The sequence below is a fragment of the Falco cherrug genome, chromosome 4, assembly GCF_023634085.1.
Source record: "Falco cherrug isolate bFalChe1 chromosome 4, bFalChe1.pri, whole genome shotgun sequence".
In the NCBI taxonomy this organism is placed as follows: domain Eukaryota; kingdom Metazoa; phylum Chordata; class Aves; order Falconiformes; family Falconidae; genus Falco; species Falco cherrug.
In genome coordinates this window covers 87,314,468-87,332,117 of record NC_073700.1, presented here as the reverse complement: position 1 = coordinate 87,332,117, position 17,650 = coordinate 87,314,468, and the positions used below count along the sequence as shown (strand labels likewise).

The following is a 17,650-nucleotide window of genomic DNA, read 5'->3' as shown; positions in this document are numbered from 1 at the left end:
TACAGGAAATTACAAAGAAAATGTAAAATAATGGAGTTACCATAGTTTAATGACTTAACGTCCAGATTTTACCCTGCAGTTGAGCAAGGTAGGAGTGGACAAAAAGCCAGTAAGTGAGTCAGAAAACACTTTGTAATGTGTGACAGAACACAAAGAATATGAAAGCATATAAAAGATTTAACAAAGTCAATGTAATAGATAACCTTCTTTAAGTTAAAAAAACCCTCTGATTTTGGGGTTTGTTACAGATCTAGAATATTTGATTTTCTTCCAAAAAGAGCAGAGGTGGAAACCAGAATTGTACACAGATTGTTGATGAGATGGATGAAGTACGGGTCATCAGAAAATTAAAGGACCTCTAATTTGTTTTGGGCCCAGTCCTATTTAGTGTTATAATGCATAACTTTGCACAAGAAGTCAGTATATGCCTGATTTTTTTTGCCAGTAACACAATGTTGGAAAGGTCAGAAAATAACATACAATAAACAGGATCCCAGTGTGATCGGCCAAAAATTCCTGGGACACAGTGGGCAGGCTACAATTGCGTTGTACAAGGCACTAGTAAACCATTATCAGAACTAATGTGAATAGCTCTGATTACCTGTGTTTAAGAAAGAAGACTTAAAGGTGAAATGAGTAGGGAGAACTTTATTAGCATAAGCAGGGAAAGCAACAAGACAAAATATCTTATGAGAAGAGGTGACATGAGTTTGTCTTGCTTAACATAGCAATTAAAAACTGAGAGAGGATATGATTGCTCCATAAATACTCAAGGGGAGAGTAAATGCTAGGAAGGGAAAATAATTAGTTCAGCCAAAGAACAATACTGAAAGAGGAATGAATGGCTATAAACAAATGAGACAAATAAAAACCCTTTAGGAATTAAAAGATTTCGAACAAACAAAGGTGCAAGTCTGAAACAGCTGTCCAGCTAGCAAATATTTGAATTATTTTTATAGAGAGTTGAACAAATGTAGGGAGCTAGACATGGATTATGCATCATGGTTGTCTGTGACAGCGAGGGTCTAAATTCAAGGACCTAGAAGGTCTGTTCCTGTCACATGCCTAAGACACCTGGTAATTTTGTGCAGTATAGTAAATATTTACTTTCTGCAGGAAAAAGGTCAGCCCACATGAAGAAAGTAAAAGCATATGCAGTTTCAGCATGTACTGAAAGTAGGCTGGAAATGAGGGTGAAGACCTGAGATGAGCTAGTGAGTGGCAGGGCTAGCAACAGTTTGCTATGTGTTGCACGTATTTAGCGCAATGCAAACCAAAGTTAGGGAGAAATATGCTTTTGGAATGCCAACCAGTTCCCACCTTGAACTTTATGTGAGCTGTAACTGATTTATGAGACACTGCCCATAAAATGACTATTAAAGTGGCATTCGTGGCAAGGAGAAAAACATCCCAGCACCCTTGAAAAGAAAGAGGCAATGCCGAGGGGATGCTGTACAGCACTGTGCACTGCAGGGTCACAAAGGCTGCACTGACATTCAGGCAGACCAGAGTAGAGCATCCTGTGCCCCACCAGAGTCCAAGGTAGTTGCAGAAGAGCTACTGATGGCCTTAATTTCCCCACAGCACTATCCCTAGGATTTTCTATCAGTCAGTTTTAGCCAGCTCTCCAGCTGGGATGTTTATTTGCTGCCTTTGGCTTGCTCCCACATGCCAGCCTGGGCACCTGTCCCCACCTGCTAACTGGGAACAAGGACACAGGTGAAACTGGCCTTCTCACACAGGTCATAAATTGCCCTGTTTGCCTATCAGGCCTTTCAGTATCACCTCCTTCGTCCGAAAAGGACTATTATCTTGAAAATAATGGTGCTTGCAGTTCTTCAGATTAGTTTTTTTTATTTTTATTATTATTTGTAACTTTCATATTGTCCTGGAACAGGATGAGAGTTTGCAAATACTGCTGTAAAAATATTTGGGTCAAAAATTTCCCTGAAGAAATGTAATGTTTTTCCATTTAATTTGATAACTTCTTACTGGTCTCTGGGATGAAGAGATTCCTCAGTGTCTTATGAATTCTTTGACGTGTGGCTAATGCAACATGCTCTCCTAGGGGGCTGTTTTTCAGAAAAGTGACCTTCTACTAGGAAAGCAAAGTAACAACTCAATTAAAAGGAACAACAAAGGTCACACTGTTTTCCCTACCCAGCTAGAAAAATAAAGCAGTGGAAAATGTAAGCTGCATTTACGTTAACGTATGGGAATTTAAAGAGTATCATGTGGAAAACTCATTGATATGGTAGAATTCCATTTTAGGGTGCCTCTGGAGAAAGAAATGATGAAGTTATTAAAATTTGTAAGAAAATATATTAATCAGCTATGTGTTAGAGTACTCAGTCTGTAGGAACAAATGCTGTCTGGGCAGAAGCAAAGAGCCATGGGAATCATGGTCCCTGGTCTGCCACTTCTCGTCTGATTTTGAAGAAGTGACTTACGGTTCAACTAGGCAGCCCAGAAATAGCTAAACGCAAGAAGCAATGCAGGACCTTTCTCTTCAAATGAAAACATTGTGTAACAGAGTGCTGTCAGTATCCCTTGCCCACAGAGCAGGCAGACCCATCCAAAGCCACACCGCTGCTCTCATTAGCGAGCTGTGCCATGCAATGTCTTCCACAGCAGCCGAGTTCACCGATCGCTCCTTGGGGAGGCCTTTAGGGCAGGAGCATTGCAGGGGTTATCAGCCAAGTGGCATCTCTGAATGTAGGGGTTGTAAATATGTCTAGCTTTCTACAATAAATTAATAAGAAAGCTCCTTCCTCTCTTACATGTTCATGCCAGGATAAAACCAAGCTGACCTTTATCTCTCTAAGCCTCTTTTTTTTTTTTTTTTTTTTTTTTTGTGGCAAAACTGACTTGCTGTTTACTTCCTTCAGAATAATAACGGTGAGACAAAATTCATTAGCATCTGTAAATTGCTTGGGAGTGCTGGGATGAGAGGAGCAACAGAAGTGAGCAAAGTATTTTTTTCAGTAGAATTATATGATAGTGTTATTAAGGATGTTTTCTGGAAACAGTTTAATTCAACACAAGCTTTCTAGAGCAAAAGTCCTGGTAATCTGATACAAAACGGTGATAGTAGATGCTTCTTCCCAAATTCTCAGAAATATGCCCCTTCCAAAATTTGCTTTCAGGAATACATCTCTTCCAAAACTTAAGATTTCTCTCCATCAGAAAATTCAGATGTTGTCTATTTGACAAACATTTCACAGGTACGAAGGAGCTGGGTTTTTGTAGTCATAACTCTCCAAAGTCTTCAACCCGCACTCCATAAATGAACAAAACCATACCCTTGCTCATTTGACCCGAATCAGATATGTTGATATACAGCCGGATTTTAGGTAGCCCCCTGCCTGCTGCCCAGTTTCACATTTGGATACTGGAGTCCTATTTCCCTGCACTTCAATGGCTCTAACCAGGCTCCATTCTGCAAAGCAGACATTTCCAGGGAAAAGCAACTGCAAGGAAGAACTCAACAGGAAGGGAGCTGAGAATCTTCAAGAATTCACAGCAGGATTCTTGGCATGTTTTGTTTGGCAACATTCAACCCTGATGTGCTTAAAAAAGGGACCATTTGGATCGCTGGTGAAGACCTGGAGGATCCATGTTGCTTTTGGCTGATGCAGAGGCTGCTGCTTCATCTCACACATGCTCAGTCTGCTCCTGCCCTCTGCACCAAGGGGACTGGGGTAAAGCCAAAGGATGGATGACTTAGGGCAATGGCCAACCGAACTGGTAGTAGCAGGTGGGTCTCTTATGGCAGATATATGCATCTGATGGACCACACAGCTTATTTCAGTTCGCAGAAGTGCCACATACTACATCCAACTCCCTGTTACTTCTCCAAGCAAGTGCCAGCTCTATTACACATCCCCAATACAGTTATATGGAGAGCAGGTGCCAGATTTCATAGGTGCCTGGGTGAGCAAACGAGGAGCTCTGAGAAAGGTGCCAAGCAGTTCCCTAAAACGACATTCAAACTTTTTGTGGATTGTGTTTATGAAAGGCACTGAAAATGAACTGTCTGAGACTTGCCCTGGCAGGCTTTTAGACAGCAGGTTACAATCCTCTGGTACAGGTTACAAGCAGGTCACGGTTAAATAAGGAAAATAATGCCCATGGCAGTAGGATTGAATGAATGAAAAATGTATTTTTATAGGAAGACTGGATTTCAGGTTAAACTCTCCCAAAAGTGTATAGGAAAGCTCTAAAAGAAAAAGCATATTTTTTGTTTGTTTGTTTGTTTGTTTTTTCTCTCTTTAAAAAACAGTTTTAATTTAAAAAACATCTGGAAATTTTGACCAGTGACAAAGGTTTCTGGAAGCACTGCCATACAGAAAAATATATACCTCACTCAGCTACCTCCTTCCTAAGCCAACCTAGTTACTGTCAGCTGACCAGCCAGCTATAAAAATAATGGGGTTCTGCAGATTTACTGATGTATGTAAAAATTGAGGCTTCAGGTAATTCTACATCTCTGCCAACAGTTCCATGAATGGTGACAAGTACGAGCCTGCCAGAGGGGCTGCTTGATAAATGGGATAACTAAAGACTTCAGCTACGTTCACAGACTTTTAGCATTGTTTTTTTCATGGCAGGCTTCCTTGTCAGCTGTTTGGAAAAGCCGTTTCTTAAATCAGAGAAACATGTTCTTCCCTTCCTGTATTCCCCCTCTCCTCTGAGACAGCAGTCTGGGGCTTTGCTGAAGGCACATGATGTTACTCTTCTAGATACCACAAATTCCACCTCCTTTTCTTATAAACCTAGAGATTTATCTAGAGATTAGGAAATAATCTGTGCAGTCATTAGGCCTTAAGAAGCTCCAAGACAGCACACCAGTAAAACCACGTAATGAGGGACTACTCTTGTGCTTAGAGTAAAACACACAGTAGCAAACTGCTTTCCAAAGTCTTGAAACTAAGAATTTTACAGACCGAATGATTTGTTTCCCTAATGCATTCACCAAGTGCAGCAAGCCGATTAATATATTGCATATTGTAGAACCTTTCAGCTCCTGGTCTGCAGAGCTAGGCTTACACATCACTAACTATATATCACAGGTACACACAGGGATTTCACATGTAAGGGAAGAAGAAAAGAACATTTGCGCTTTCCACTGGCAGAATACTCATTTCAACATTTTTCTTTTGGAACTATAAAAGGTAAAGAAATCAAGAACAGGTTTTGCAGGAAGCCATTCCTCTTCAATGAGAGGTGTACCTGATGAGAAGGCAATGACAAAAGCGATGCACCCACTGAAGAGCAGCAGTTCGCAGCAGCTTGTGATGATGGCCATTATGCAAAATTGATACATTTGATACCAAACAGCCCTTCTACTAGAGAATGTGATGGGTTAGCTAGAAAGCAGCTTGTCAAAGGAAACCTGCTTCAGGATTTAGGGGCAATTCTGTAATTACCTTACTTAACCTTATGTTCCTATTAAGAAACAATTATTTTTTACAGGATTTCTGCAAAGGAGGAAGTCCTTTAAGAAGCAGCAGAGTCTACTGTAAGCCATGTAAGTAACTTCGGAAATTCAGAAACTTTACTTCTCATTTGAAGTAATTAAAAAAAAACCCACAAGTGCAGACTAGAATGAAACAAACACGAAAACTGTCTAAAACAAACATTCATTAAATAAACATGTAATTCAGAAGAAAGAGTTTCTTTTTGTTACTACACCTACAGTATTAAACTCTTCTTTAAGCTGTTACTGGTAAAACATTTAAGTCACAGAAAGGTCGATTTTCTGGGGCTCTGAAAATGTCAAGCAATGGCTTCCAGGAAAGACAGGGTAGAGTAAATGCACTTATATTGAATGACCTTCTTGGTACTTTTTAGCAAATACAGTCAGGATAGTTTTAATCAAGAGTATTTTACTACTTTAAACAGCAATAGCATGTTTGACCTTACAGACTTTTTTTATAGATGATATTTCAATTTCTGCCATTGAGAATTTGTAATCTAAAGTTTAGATTCAGGGGCATGAGGCAGAGGTTGAATTTATGCATACACCAGATCACAACAAAGTCAGTGGATCTCAAACATAAGCTTAAAATTAAACTCCTATTTAATGATATTCTGGGTATACCTCCACATGCATTCTTGAAGTAGTGGATCTATTCCACAAGCCATACAGCATGATTATTATTTAAACTGTGTCATGCGCAAAATAATTATAGTTACTGCCAACTCACTTTCATTTGCTATTGTTGTCATCTTCTAGCTAAGCAAACAGCATGGCTGCTGTGGTAACTACAACAACTAAGAACACCTTGCACACCACAGAAGACCAAGAAACTCTGAAAACACCCACCCCAACTGACTGCCAAGTACTACTTAAACTCAAAGTGAAATTAGAAAGAGCTGCCACTTCATTATTAAAGGGCTGTGCCTCCTGTTAATACAAACAAGACCTCCCTGCGCCTCAGTAGGAGCTATTTTGATTTGCCCCTGTTACAGAGTAACAAAAATTAGGATTAAGCACCATCAACTTAATTCCGTGTAGAAAGAAGGGAAGATGCCATCATCCACTTGGAACTTGGCACTTTACTCTTATCCAGAGGCAAAATTTAGTTAGATTTTTAAAGGGGTCTCCTAGTGGTTTCTAAATATCCATATTCTAATTTGTGTGTTTAGACTTTGAGAAGTGTTGAAAATGGCTTTTTGTTTTAATATTAGATGCCTGTATAAATCAAATTGAATCTGCCTAAAAATAGATTATGTGGGGTATGCAAACAATTCCTTTTCTTTCAACACCAGTGACTTTTGATGCTGATTTTTGTGCATCGATATTTAGAGCTGGGTCCTTGGCATCCACAGGTAGGTTCTGCAGCAAAAGCAAGCACAAACACTTTTCCCTGGTGCTAGAGCACAGGGAGGCAGCTTGCTGTGCTCCTGTCACCCTGCTGCTGTAACGTGCTGCTAGAGGCTGCAATAACAGCTGCACGTAGCACAGCAGGCCTGTCACTGCTCCTGTTTAGGGCAGGGTAAACTGGGTCGAGGGAGAACAAAGGAGGCATAAAACATTCCCCCCCCCCCCCCCCCCCCCCCAATTCAACTACTTCAATTTCACTAAGCAGAATTCAGGTACAGCTGAGGATTTTAGCATTTTCCTTGGAAAGTTTGCCCCTGGGGCGTTAAAAATGGTCTAAATAATAAAATTAACTTGTCTCTTGATATAATTATGCCCTCTTTTTTGGATCAGCAATTTTATTAATAGATAATACTGATAAAGATTTATCTTTATGAGATATTTTAAGAATTTTAAATATCATATGTCAATTTTCAGCTCTTTGGCTCCTTACAGTGCTGATTAGAATGGTCTCTCTTTTTTCTTTCTTTCCCTATTTCCAAAATGATGATGAGATAAAACAGGAAAAGCACACAGAGCTGAAGACACACAATTTAAAGAAATCTGGCATGGGATTTTGAAAAATCTTTACAGGTCAGTATCAATTTTATAACTGATGGTAGCAGTTCAAACCTTCTTTGTATTTCTCCCCTCAATAAACAATCCAAATATACTTCAAGTGCTCCTCCCATGTAAGGCAACTTGTGTCAAGCAGCTCAATTTGGAATTTTTTCCAGAATTTAGTGAACTTACACATTTTACTGAATGATACACATTTCTTGAAACCTACTACCTGACACAATCCCATTTCAGGTGCCAAGCTGAGTGATGGGAAGCACATACTTACATTTCAACTCCAGTTTGATGAAGTCAGTGTTCCCCAGATTCTCAAGAAACACCCCGTCTGAGGCTGATGTTTTGAAGTAGAAAGAGATGTCTGCGCTGGTTTCCCCTTGGAAGGTGGAGAAGTGAAGGTAGGATGATGAAGTAACAAAAGAAGCCGCATTCCAGTAATTTCCTGCATGGGATAGACAGGAAAGACACGTTTCAGTGCTCCCTTGAAGCTGTCTGAAAAGTTGAAGCTTTTAATGTCAATATATGTTATACTGCTGTCTATGCTGAAAAAAACCCCAAACCAAACACCTTGATTCTACAGCCTTGTTATTCTGGATATGATATGTCAGGTTGCAGAAGGTAGAGCAAGTTAATGGTACATTTAGTATCAAGTTCCTAATTTATCATATTAACTCATACACAAATGTGTTTGTACTACACATTTAGTATACTAACACTGAATTCATGGGAGATCAAGCAGGTGGGCAAAACATTCATCTGGTCATTGCCTCACCTTAGGCACGTGTTTTACTTTCATACATTTGCCTCACATGTAACTTTTCAGTCTTCAGATTTACTCTGCACAATTACACCCATTTCTTCTGAAAATGTAGCCATGTCTGCTAGGAATCTACTCATTCATATCACAGGAAAAATCCAACAAATGAAGCTGAGCAATATGGACACAATTATGATATGCCCCTAACAGTCCACTAATACATTTCTACTGGAGAAATATCATAATTAATAATATCCAAGAATGGTAACGGTACTTTAGTTAGCATGCTAGTCAATATCTGTGCAAAGTAGAATTACATTGCAAAGTAAAAAAAATTCCTAAGGTGTAGATGATATGGTAAGCCAATGAACAACTGAAACAGCTGATTCTAGTTTCATCAAGGTGTTTGCTTATCCATATTAAAAAAATTATTAAAATATCACTCATTAAATCACCACAGCTGAGTCCTTACTATTCCAGCTAATAGACACAATAAGAAACTACTTTCCATTCCAGTCAAAACTCCCGAAGATCGGTTTTCCATTATTTGATTACTGAACTAGGTGATAACACTATTATTTCTCTGGTTAGCGTTGGATGAATATGAATGAGCATGCTAAAGCCCCAGAATCTCAACACTGCTTATATATAGCACCACTGGCCCACACCCAAGTCTGGAGTATTATAATTTGTGTAATTTATTAATCTCTATTCAAATTGAAATTGAACATCTGAAATAACAGAAGAAGGCTTTAGGTTTAAATATGTGCATATGATTGCCTTCCATGTTTCTATTCCATCCCTTCCATTTAATTCTGCCTCTCAAGAATGCAGAATGAGAGGCTCTGGAAAAAGAAGCAGCTTTCCATTTACTTTAATGTATCCCAGGAGGAAAGCTGTAACGGATTTCGTGTGTGCGTGTGTGTGTGTACATGTACGTGTGAGCAGTGAGAAGGGGATGACATGGGCATTCATAGCACAGATACACAGCTTTGTGAACTAACCAGTTAGGCTAGGTCAGCTGGTTTTAACATGTATTACTATTTACCCTATTTAGACAAACTGGCAATTTTCAGATTGAATATTATTAATATTATTCTAAAGAAATGTCAATAAACGTCATCTCGTGAACAAGCTTGGGCAAGAGAAGTCTGCTAATTCATTGCAAAGTCTTTCTCTGAAAACATACCTAGTAAGAAAACAACACAGATAAAAAAGGTCTAGAATTTTATTTTCATTCATGGTATCAGGTCTCTCTCTGTCACTTTTCAGAGTGCTCCGTCAATATTAGGGTTGCTTGTGGTCTAGGCACAGGAGTGCTTTGTCAATAATCTGTTAGTACAGGATCCCGACGGAGTCCAGTATATACTTTCCCACTTGCAGATGCACCCGGACATTTACATCTCCTTCTCCTGGGAGCTACAGGTATGCTAGATGCTGGGAGACTCTCGGAACAGGTTTTATTCCACTTGCTGAATAAACTCATGTGAAACAAGCGGGATTCAGACAAAAAGTGAGGAATATATTACAGCAATGCTTGTTAAGGAGCTAATTTAGCCGCCCTGAATAACCTTGTCGAAAGGCTTGCATATCCTTACAAATGAAGTATTTTAGTCCCCTAGCTTTACATTCTCTGAATGTTACTGAAGTTACAAGCCTAAAACTCAAAGAACACATGACAAGCAAAAGAGTTGTGAGAGCTACGGGGAACCCACTATGAAATTCAATTTCAAATGGAATTTCAAATTCCTCCTGCATGAGAAAGGCTTCCCAGCCACCTCTGCCCCACGTGAGAGCAGAGTGAGCGTGCAGCTGTGTCACTGTCTGGCCAAGCTGCATGGCTGCCCCGGCTCCACTGCCAGGTGTCCTCCCCTGGCCAGGGGTGCTGTGTAGGGACCAGCCCTCCCGCCAGCATCTCCCACACCAACCGCTGCCCGCAAGCCATGCCTTCGCATGCGCACACACCTCCTGCGAGCATCACAGCTGCGGAACTGCCAGTTAGACACCTCTCTTAACTGATCACTGCCACTGTTGCACTGACAACAGCGGTGTTGAAAGCATCATGGGTTTGTTTTATTTTGTCACATCCTGGCACAATGACACCCTAGTCCCTTAACTGCAGCCTCCACTGCAATATAGTAAATTATCATTACTATTGCAATTAAGCAAATAAGAGTAGGAGTTGCTATACAAAGCAGCTATTTATTTGTAATATTTTATTTTGATCTTTTTTATGATCTTGCAAACTTGAAAGCATTGATTGTAATTTGACTTGGACTCAGTCTGCGATGCCAGGTTAAATCCTTAACCATGACAGAGCATAACCAAAATGCAGTTTGCCTTTACAGGGAATTAATTTTCAGTTGTATGTGACCTTTCATCTGTACAGTCAGAGGAGGATCATAGGATCATGGAATCATTTAACTTGGGAAAGACCTTTAAGATCATGAAGTCCAACCATTAACCCAGGACTGCCAAGCCCACCACTAAACTATGTCCCTAAGCACCACATCCATGCATTTTTTAAATACCTCCAGTGAAAGTGATTCCACCATGTCCCTGGGGAGCCTGTTCCAATGCTTGACCACCCTTTCAGTGAAGACATTTCACTTTCTTAGTTTTTAAGTGAAAATAGATTTCAGAGTTTTTAGGACTGCTATTGGTTGTGGGTTTATTCAACAGGGTGCAGCTATACAGCTGAGATTTCAAACCATCACCACCGTATGCTTACAAGCAGGACTGCCACTACCAAGCACAACTGCAGGGCCCGACAGGTGGATGCGTTCCTACTGAAATGCATGTCACCATTTTGTTGAAAAAAAAAATCAGTCGATTTTTGTTTAGTGCTACATCTAGTCTACTGAAGAGGCCCATCATTAAGGATTTACATTTCATTTGAAATGCTGTGATTTTGCTCTGCGGAAAGCCTTGGCTGCGGATGCTGCTGGTGAAAGGATAAATACAAACAGTGCAAATTGAGAGGGAAAACCTGCAGCATGAGAGAGACATTTTCAAAGACTTTTCATAACAAATTCCTATAAAGATAAAATCACCTTTTCGCACATTGGTATCCATTCATCTTAAAACACTTTCAGGGGAAAAAGACATTTTATTAAGAGCACAATGAAAATGTTTTGCTAAATATACATAATGATTTTTATCATCAAATGGTATCTTTTGGTAAGAAAAGCGCTGCAGAAGGAAATCTGTAATAAAAATCCAGTTTACAAACATTATTATTGTTGCTTGCTGTGAACCTTTGTCAGTCACTATGCCTCAAAATTTCTTTGGCACATTGTCACACTCCTTCCCTCAAATGGTTTCAACATATTGATCTACAGGTATTTTTCTCCCACTTTAGGCTGAGCAAACAGTAAATGGAGGCAACGGGGACTGGGACTTAAACCCCAGGGTAGATGTTACAGCAGCAGGGACACCAAACTAATGCAAGGTGGGAAAGGGAGTTTAGTTAGAAAAAACACTAAATGCTTAGTTTGTAATTCGTCCCGTTAATAATTATCGTGTTATGATTATTACCTAGGAGTAGCTGGACTTTACAAAATGGTGTGCTTATGTGACATCATTGAGAAAGTCTTGCAAGAAATGTTCTACTTTGTAAGAATATCACTCAGGCTAGGAGGGACAGTATTTTTCAGGGTTGCGGTAGGCTTGGAAACATTAAGCTGGGGAAGGCAGAAGGGCTTCTATTTTGAAGATGGGAAGAAAGAGGTGCCTGGAGACACACCATCCTTTTCTTTGTCCTTTCTCCCTCCAGATGCCTAAAATACCACAAAAGCTAAGGAGGACTTTTACTGTAGAGTATGGTCTAAAATATAACATATTTTTATTTTTTTCTTTGTTACCTCATCTATAATCCTATAATCAAGACCACAGCTCTGTTGTTTTAAGGTTGCTTAGTGTTTAAACTTGATTTAAACCAATTAAACAGGTATTGAGCATGCTCTATAAATGAAAAAAAGTCAAGTCATCTGACAAGCCTTTTCAGTTGTTTGCAATGCAAAATTAAGTGCAAAGATCCACAAAATATGGCTGTATTTCTCACAAAGTTGCATGTTTCTTGGTGATGCCATTAAGCCTTAGGACACGGAACACACGGAAGCAGGCAAGGGGAGACCTGATGACAGCCCCAGAGAAAAATCATGGATGTTTGCCTGGATCCAAGCAGGGGTCAGAGCAATAGTTATGCCAGAGGTGCTTCAATGGACCACATAACACTTCATGATTCTATTTTCAATTTGTGCCAAGGTTGCACACAGCTCTGGTTATCTGCTGTGGAAATTAAGCTCCAACTCATTAAGCTCCTGCAAAACAGCCTTACCTCTTTCTCATTAGTTTTGCTAACCCTGAGTTACTAAGTTACTGTGTTCTTTGTAATTTGTATGATACAAAGCGTCTCTCCTACTGCTCCATAAAGACTCAGTCTCAGACAGAATGTTGTACTATAATTACAAAGGTATGATTTTTACAAGAAGCACAATAAGTCTTTAGCCAGAAGAAATCACCCAGGCTACAAAGATTAATGAGCAGGGACACTCTAAATCTCAGATAAGAAGCTGAGTAAAGACTTGAAGATTTTTCCCATGAAGTCCCACCTCAGGGCAGAGGAAAGATATGGTTGCCATAATACTGACAAGGACAAATTCACCTCGTCCTGAGTTATGCAACATGGACTGACATCTTTTAATGTGTAGTAGCTCTGTAACTTGACAGCACGGAGTCACTGGGCTTATAGCAATCCCTTTCAGCTTCTCCCTTGCAATATTTTTGTCCAGAACTCCCTTGCTAGCTCCCATCAATACCTTCTTTCTTAGCATGATTGAAATTCATGCTTTAACACCATCAATTTCACTTTTACATTTAAACCCCATTGAAATGGATAATGGCAATAGCAGAACTGTAAAAGACGTCAGTGCTTTTAGCCCTGCTAGGCGATAGCACTAGAGAACGAATGCTGCAATGTCAGGCAGTTCTCATGTATTACAATAGACCAAAAACCTCCAGGGCCCTCATCTGCAGCAAAACAGATTTTCTATCAAAACCATTATGTGAATAAAATGTAAGAATAGTCTTCTATTTCAGAGAAGATGGATGTGTGAATGGAAAACTGTTCTGTGCCACAAAGTAATGGATTGAGATTATCCATACAATTATGCTCAACAAATCAAAGTTTTTTTTCCCTTTCTTCTTTTTCCATTCTGGGAGAATCTATCTGTGCACTCTCAGAGCAGTTTGAGTATCAGTACAGCAACAATCGCAGCTGATTCAAGTCTTCAGATCTGCGTCACAAGTGGAATTGGCCCTAATGAAATCCAAACTCGCTGTTGGACTTTAAACAACTTCACAGTTAATAAAACAAGGTGGGGAGAAGGAGGAAAGGTATTCCAATCAAAAAAGAATGTCATCAGTTATTCAGGAAAAAAAGTCAAAGCAAACCGGCAGTGTTTTTTGCACAGAGTGGTACCTTATTTTGAGAGGTGTAACCGCAGGTGGGAAGCAGGCCCTCTCCTGTCAGCGGTGCGGATCTGAGTGGAGCTGAGAGCGCAGCTTCAGCCTGAGCAGGACTGGCATGTGTTGGGGACAGAGGACAGCAAGGATGGGGAGCCTTCAGTATCCTGAGTCCTTTGCTGGGAGGACTACAGTGGCGGTGGCTTCTTCTCCCTCACTGAAGGATCTGCTTGGTGTCATTTTTGGTTGTGCTAATGTGCATTTACATCTTTGTTCTTCACTGGTCTGCAACTCTGAGCCATGTTTACTCTATGTTTTACTACACTGCATTTACTACATTTAGTTTATATATAATTTACTGTACATAGGGTAAGTTTTGCATATATTCTTCCATTTCTTTGGTACCCCTGAAATCAGTTTTGCTCAGCTCCAGTCCTGAATGTATTTGATTGCTGCTGAATTGTTCATAGCCCTGGGGTCCCCTATATCAGTCAGTGCCCAGTCCTGTGTCATCCCATACCTGTACTTCTCTGCCCTGAGTCCCATGTTGCCACTTTTCAAGGCTGCTGCTATCGTACCAATTCTGTATTCCTCTGCATTGCACCATCACGTTAGTTATCTATATCTCATTCTGCACAAAGTAAATACTTTTTACTAGTGCCTATACAAAAATGTGGTTATACCATAAGAAGATAAGAAAAAGTAAAACAAACTAGGCATAGTCCCCCTGTCATTAGAAAAAAATGCTGGTTCAGCTAAACTAAATGAAACAAAACTTGAGGCAGGGGGCAAAAGACTGCAAGCCTGGCAAGCCTGTGGTCTTGCAGCCACAGTACAACATCCACAGACTGTAACTAGAGATGGCAATATTGTATGTCTTGGGCTACAATACAAATTATCAACATCATGGCAGAAAACCATTTCAAAAGAAGCATGTTAATTACTACTTAATTTAAAATTAAGATGCTAGTGTCCTGATTTACTTAATCCAAACATAAATCAAGAAAAATAAACTAAATGGAATTGTTACACAAGATACTGGCTTAATAGCAGATAAGTCCTTTGACACAGGAAAATCCCCAATTCAAGAGATGAAAAGAGCATTAACACTGCGTAACGGCAAACTGAATTACACCCTTTGAGGATAAATAAAAATACAGGTCAGATTTCAATTTTCAAGATAAAACTAGCTCTGCATCTTTCAACAAAGTAACAAATGGCTCGAAGTCCAGAACCAAACCTGCTGAGGATATTAACACATCTAAAGATGAGTTCAGAGTTAGCAAAACAGAAAAGTTAGCACTGCTGTGGTGACTGACATAGGCAAGAAAACAGATTTTACAGGATCAGTGCTGGGTTTTACAAAAAAACCATAATTTTTTAAAACAATTAACTCTAGTACGCTGTAGCATTGTAATGAAATGCATTTACAATAGAATAGAATAGAACAGAACAGACTAATACAGTTGGAAAGGAATATAAAATGATCTAGTCCAGCTGCCCGACCATTTCCCAGCGCTGACCAAACATTGAAGCATGGTTATTAAGGGCATTGTCCAAATGCCTCTGAAACAGTGACAGGTGTGGGGCATTGACCACCTGGCTGTCCAGATGGATGGAGAGGGACGTCCAGCAGCTGTGCCCTGTGCATGGCCACCAAGGGCAGGGACAGCCGCCGGGCCTCCACCCCAAAGCCCTTCCTCTCAGGGGGGCTGGGCAGGGGATGGGGTGGCGCTTGGGGAGGGCGTGTCACCCCCGTGTCACCAATGTGTCACAGTGCCATCACCTGGCAACGCAGCAGTCACAGTGCCCCGGGGGAGTACAAAAGGGGCCTCGTCCTGTGTCCCCTGTCCAGAGCTGGCCTGGCACCGGCCTGAAGACACCCGAGAGGAAGGCCTGGAGGGGCCGGTGGGATTCCCCGGGGGCTGAGGGAGGAAGGCCGGGGGACACTGGATATGAAGTTGCTGGAGCTTCTCCGCTTCAAGGGCAGCTGTGACAAGGCTATGTTCCAAGTTCATCTGATGGATGGAAATCTCGCTTGAGCCTTCAGGGAGCAGACACAAGCCCCTCAGGGGATGAGAAGAACCACCAGCACCTGGAGGTGCTCAAGGCTATCGGGCTTTTTCAGCTGGACAGCCATGGCACCACCAAGGGAATGCCTTCTTGAGGAGCGCTGCAGAGCTCACCGACTTCATCCCTGTGGAGCCAGGGGCGGTGGGCGTGAGTTATGGGATGCAGAGATATTGCCAGGGGTCCCAGAGCTTTGGAGCACCCACTGGTGCCCTGCCAGGCACGGGAAGGATTCTTGTCCCCCCAGGTCGATCAGGCCAGGGGTGTTTGGTCACTCTTGGAAGCCCCTGAGGTGGCTCCGGGCTGAGGGAGAAGAGGGCTGGGGCATCTCCCGGGAGGCGTGCCCGGCCCGTGGGACGAGGAGGCCGGTCCCGCTCACGTGCTCAGGGAACAGCCGATCGCCAGCGCTGCCTGGGGTCAGGAAGGAATTTTCCCCCGGGGCACATTGGCACTGGCCCCCGGGGGTTTTTTGCCTTCCTCTGCAGCACTGAGCGCGACCGCTTGTCAGGGCTCCTGCGGTCCCTCGGGCCAGGTCACCGCCTGCTGCTGGTGCCCCACGAAGGTGGCCTCTCGTGCCCCGCAGCTGGGGGGAGGAAGGCTTTTTTTCCCCCGCGGTGGGCGAGCAAGTGTCCCTGCCCGGGGTTTTTTGCCTGCCTCTGCAGCACCCAGCAGGGCCCCTGGCCAGGGCTCCTTTGGGCCATTCTGGCCAGGTGCCTGCTGCTGGTGCCCCACGAAGGTGGCCTCGTGCCCCGCATGCGGGGGGAGGAAGCTTTCGAGGCTCCCAGGGGGCCCCCAGCGTGGCCCCCGCGGGTTGCTGCTTTTCCTCGGTAGCACTGAGCACAGCCCCTGGCCAGGGCTCCTCGGGGCCCTTTCGGCCAGGTTCTTGCCCGCTGCCCTCGCACCCCCGAGGCACCCCCGTGCCCTGGCGCTCTGGCTCTCTTGCCCATCGCAAGCCTTGGCAGGAGCCAGCTCTGCAAAACCATCTCATTGTCATTTTTCAACCGGTGGTGAATGCCGGGAACAGAAGGCTCTCCTTGTCATAGTGTTTATGGTTGGCCACTTTGGAGACAAGACCACTAGGCCACGGACGTCTGCTCTGAGGGAGTACTGCTGTTCTCAGGATATTGAGGTTTAGCTGTTTTTTCTAAGGAAAACAGCTCAGGCATTTCTAAAAATGGGTACAAGTGGGATAAAAAATCCATGGGGAAATGAGCAGGTATTGCTCACCTCACAAGGCTTTGCAGCCATTCCATCGAGGAGCTCATGCTGCTTCAGATGGAGTGCTCGATCTCAGCCTCCCCAGGGTCAGAGATGTGGGGTTTTGCCATTCTGTGGAAACCCAGTGAAACTGGATGAACACAGAACCCCTTCACAAACCGCCCGCCACACCTGCTCTTTGCAAATTTGCCTGGATGGTCAAACGATCTTGAGGCAATGCAAAGCTCTACCTCCCCCAGGAGGGATGTGCCTCCTGCCCACAAGGTGACAGAGGCAATGCCCAGGCTGGGACACGACTGCCCATTCAATCCCTTCTGCTGGGGCAGGGCTGGGAAGAAATGGCAGCAGAGATTTCCTCAGCCCGTGCTGGTAGGGAAAGGAGGTAGGAAGAAAATGACGAGAGAAGAGAATATTGAAGCTGGAGGGGACGTACAACAATCATTGAGTCCAGCTGCCTGGTCGCTTCCCAGCGCTGACCAAAAGTTGAAGCATGGTTATTAAGGGCATTGTCCAAATGCCTCTGAAACGGTCGTGACAGGCATGGGGCATCGACCACCTCGCCAGGAAGCCTGTCCCAGGGATTGACCATTTGAAGTGTGATCAAGGAACAAAACAAGTTTTGTACGTTTTCCCAAGAGAATGACCTCCCCACAAGCAGGGCAGGAACAAATGTCCCTTGGTGCATCGGTAAGGAGTGG

At 42.5% G+C, this 17,650-nt stretch overlaps 1 protein-coding gene across 2 annotated transcripts in view; it reads right to left on the bottom strand.

Moving 5' to 3' along the window:
* The window catches only part of CNTNAP2 (contactin associated protein 2), a 1,159,973-nt gene that overhangs the window by 124,120 nt on the left and 1,018,203 nt on the right, over positions 1 to 17,650 (bottom strand). For both annotated transcript variants that reach the window (XM_055709318.1, XM_027816209.2), the window contains one exon: positions 7,713 to 7,883. In XM_055709318.1, the coding sequence (XP_055565293.1) occupies positions 7,713 to 7,883 (171 nt within the window). The remainder of the gene's footprint in view (positions 1 to 7,712; positions 7,884 to 17,650) is intronic.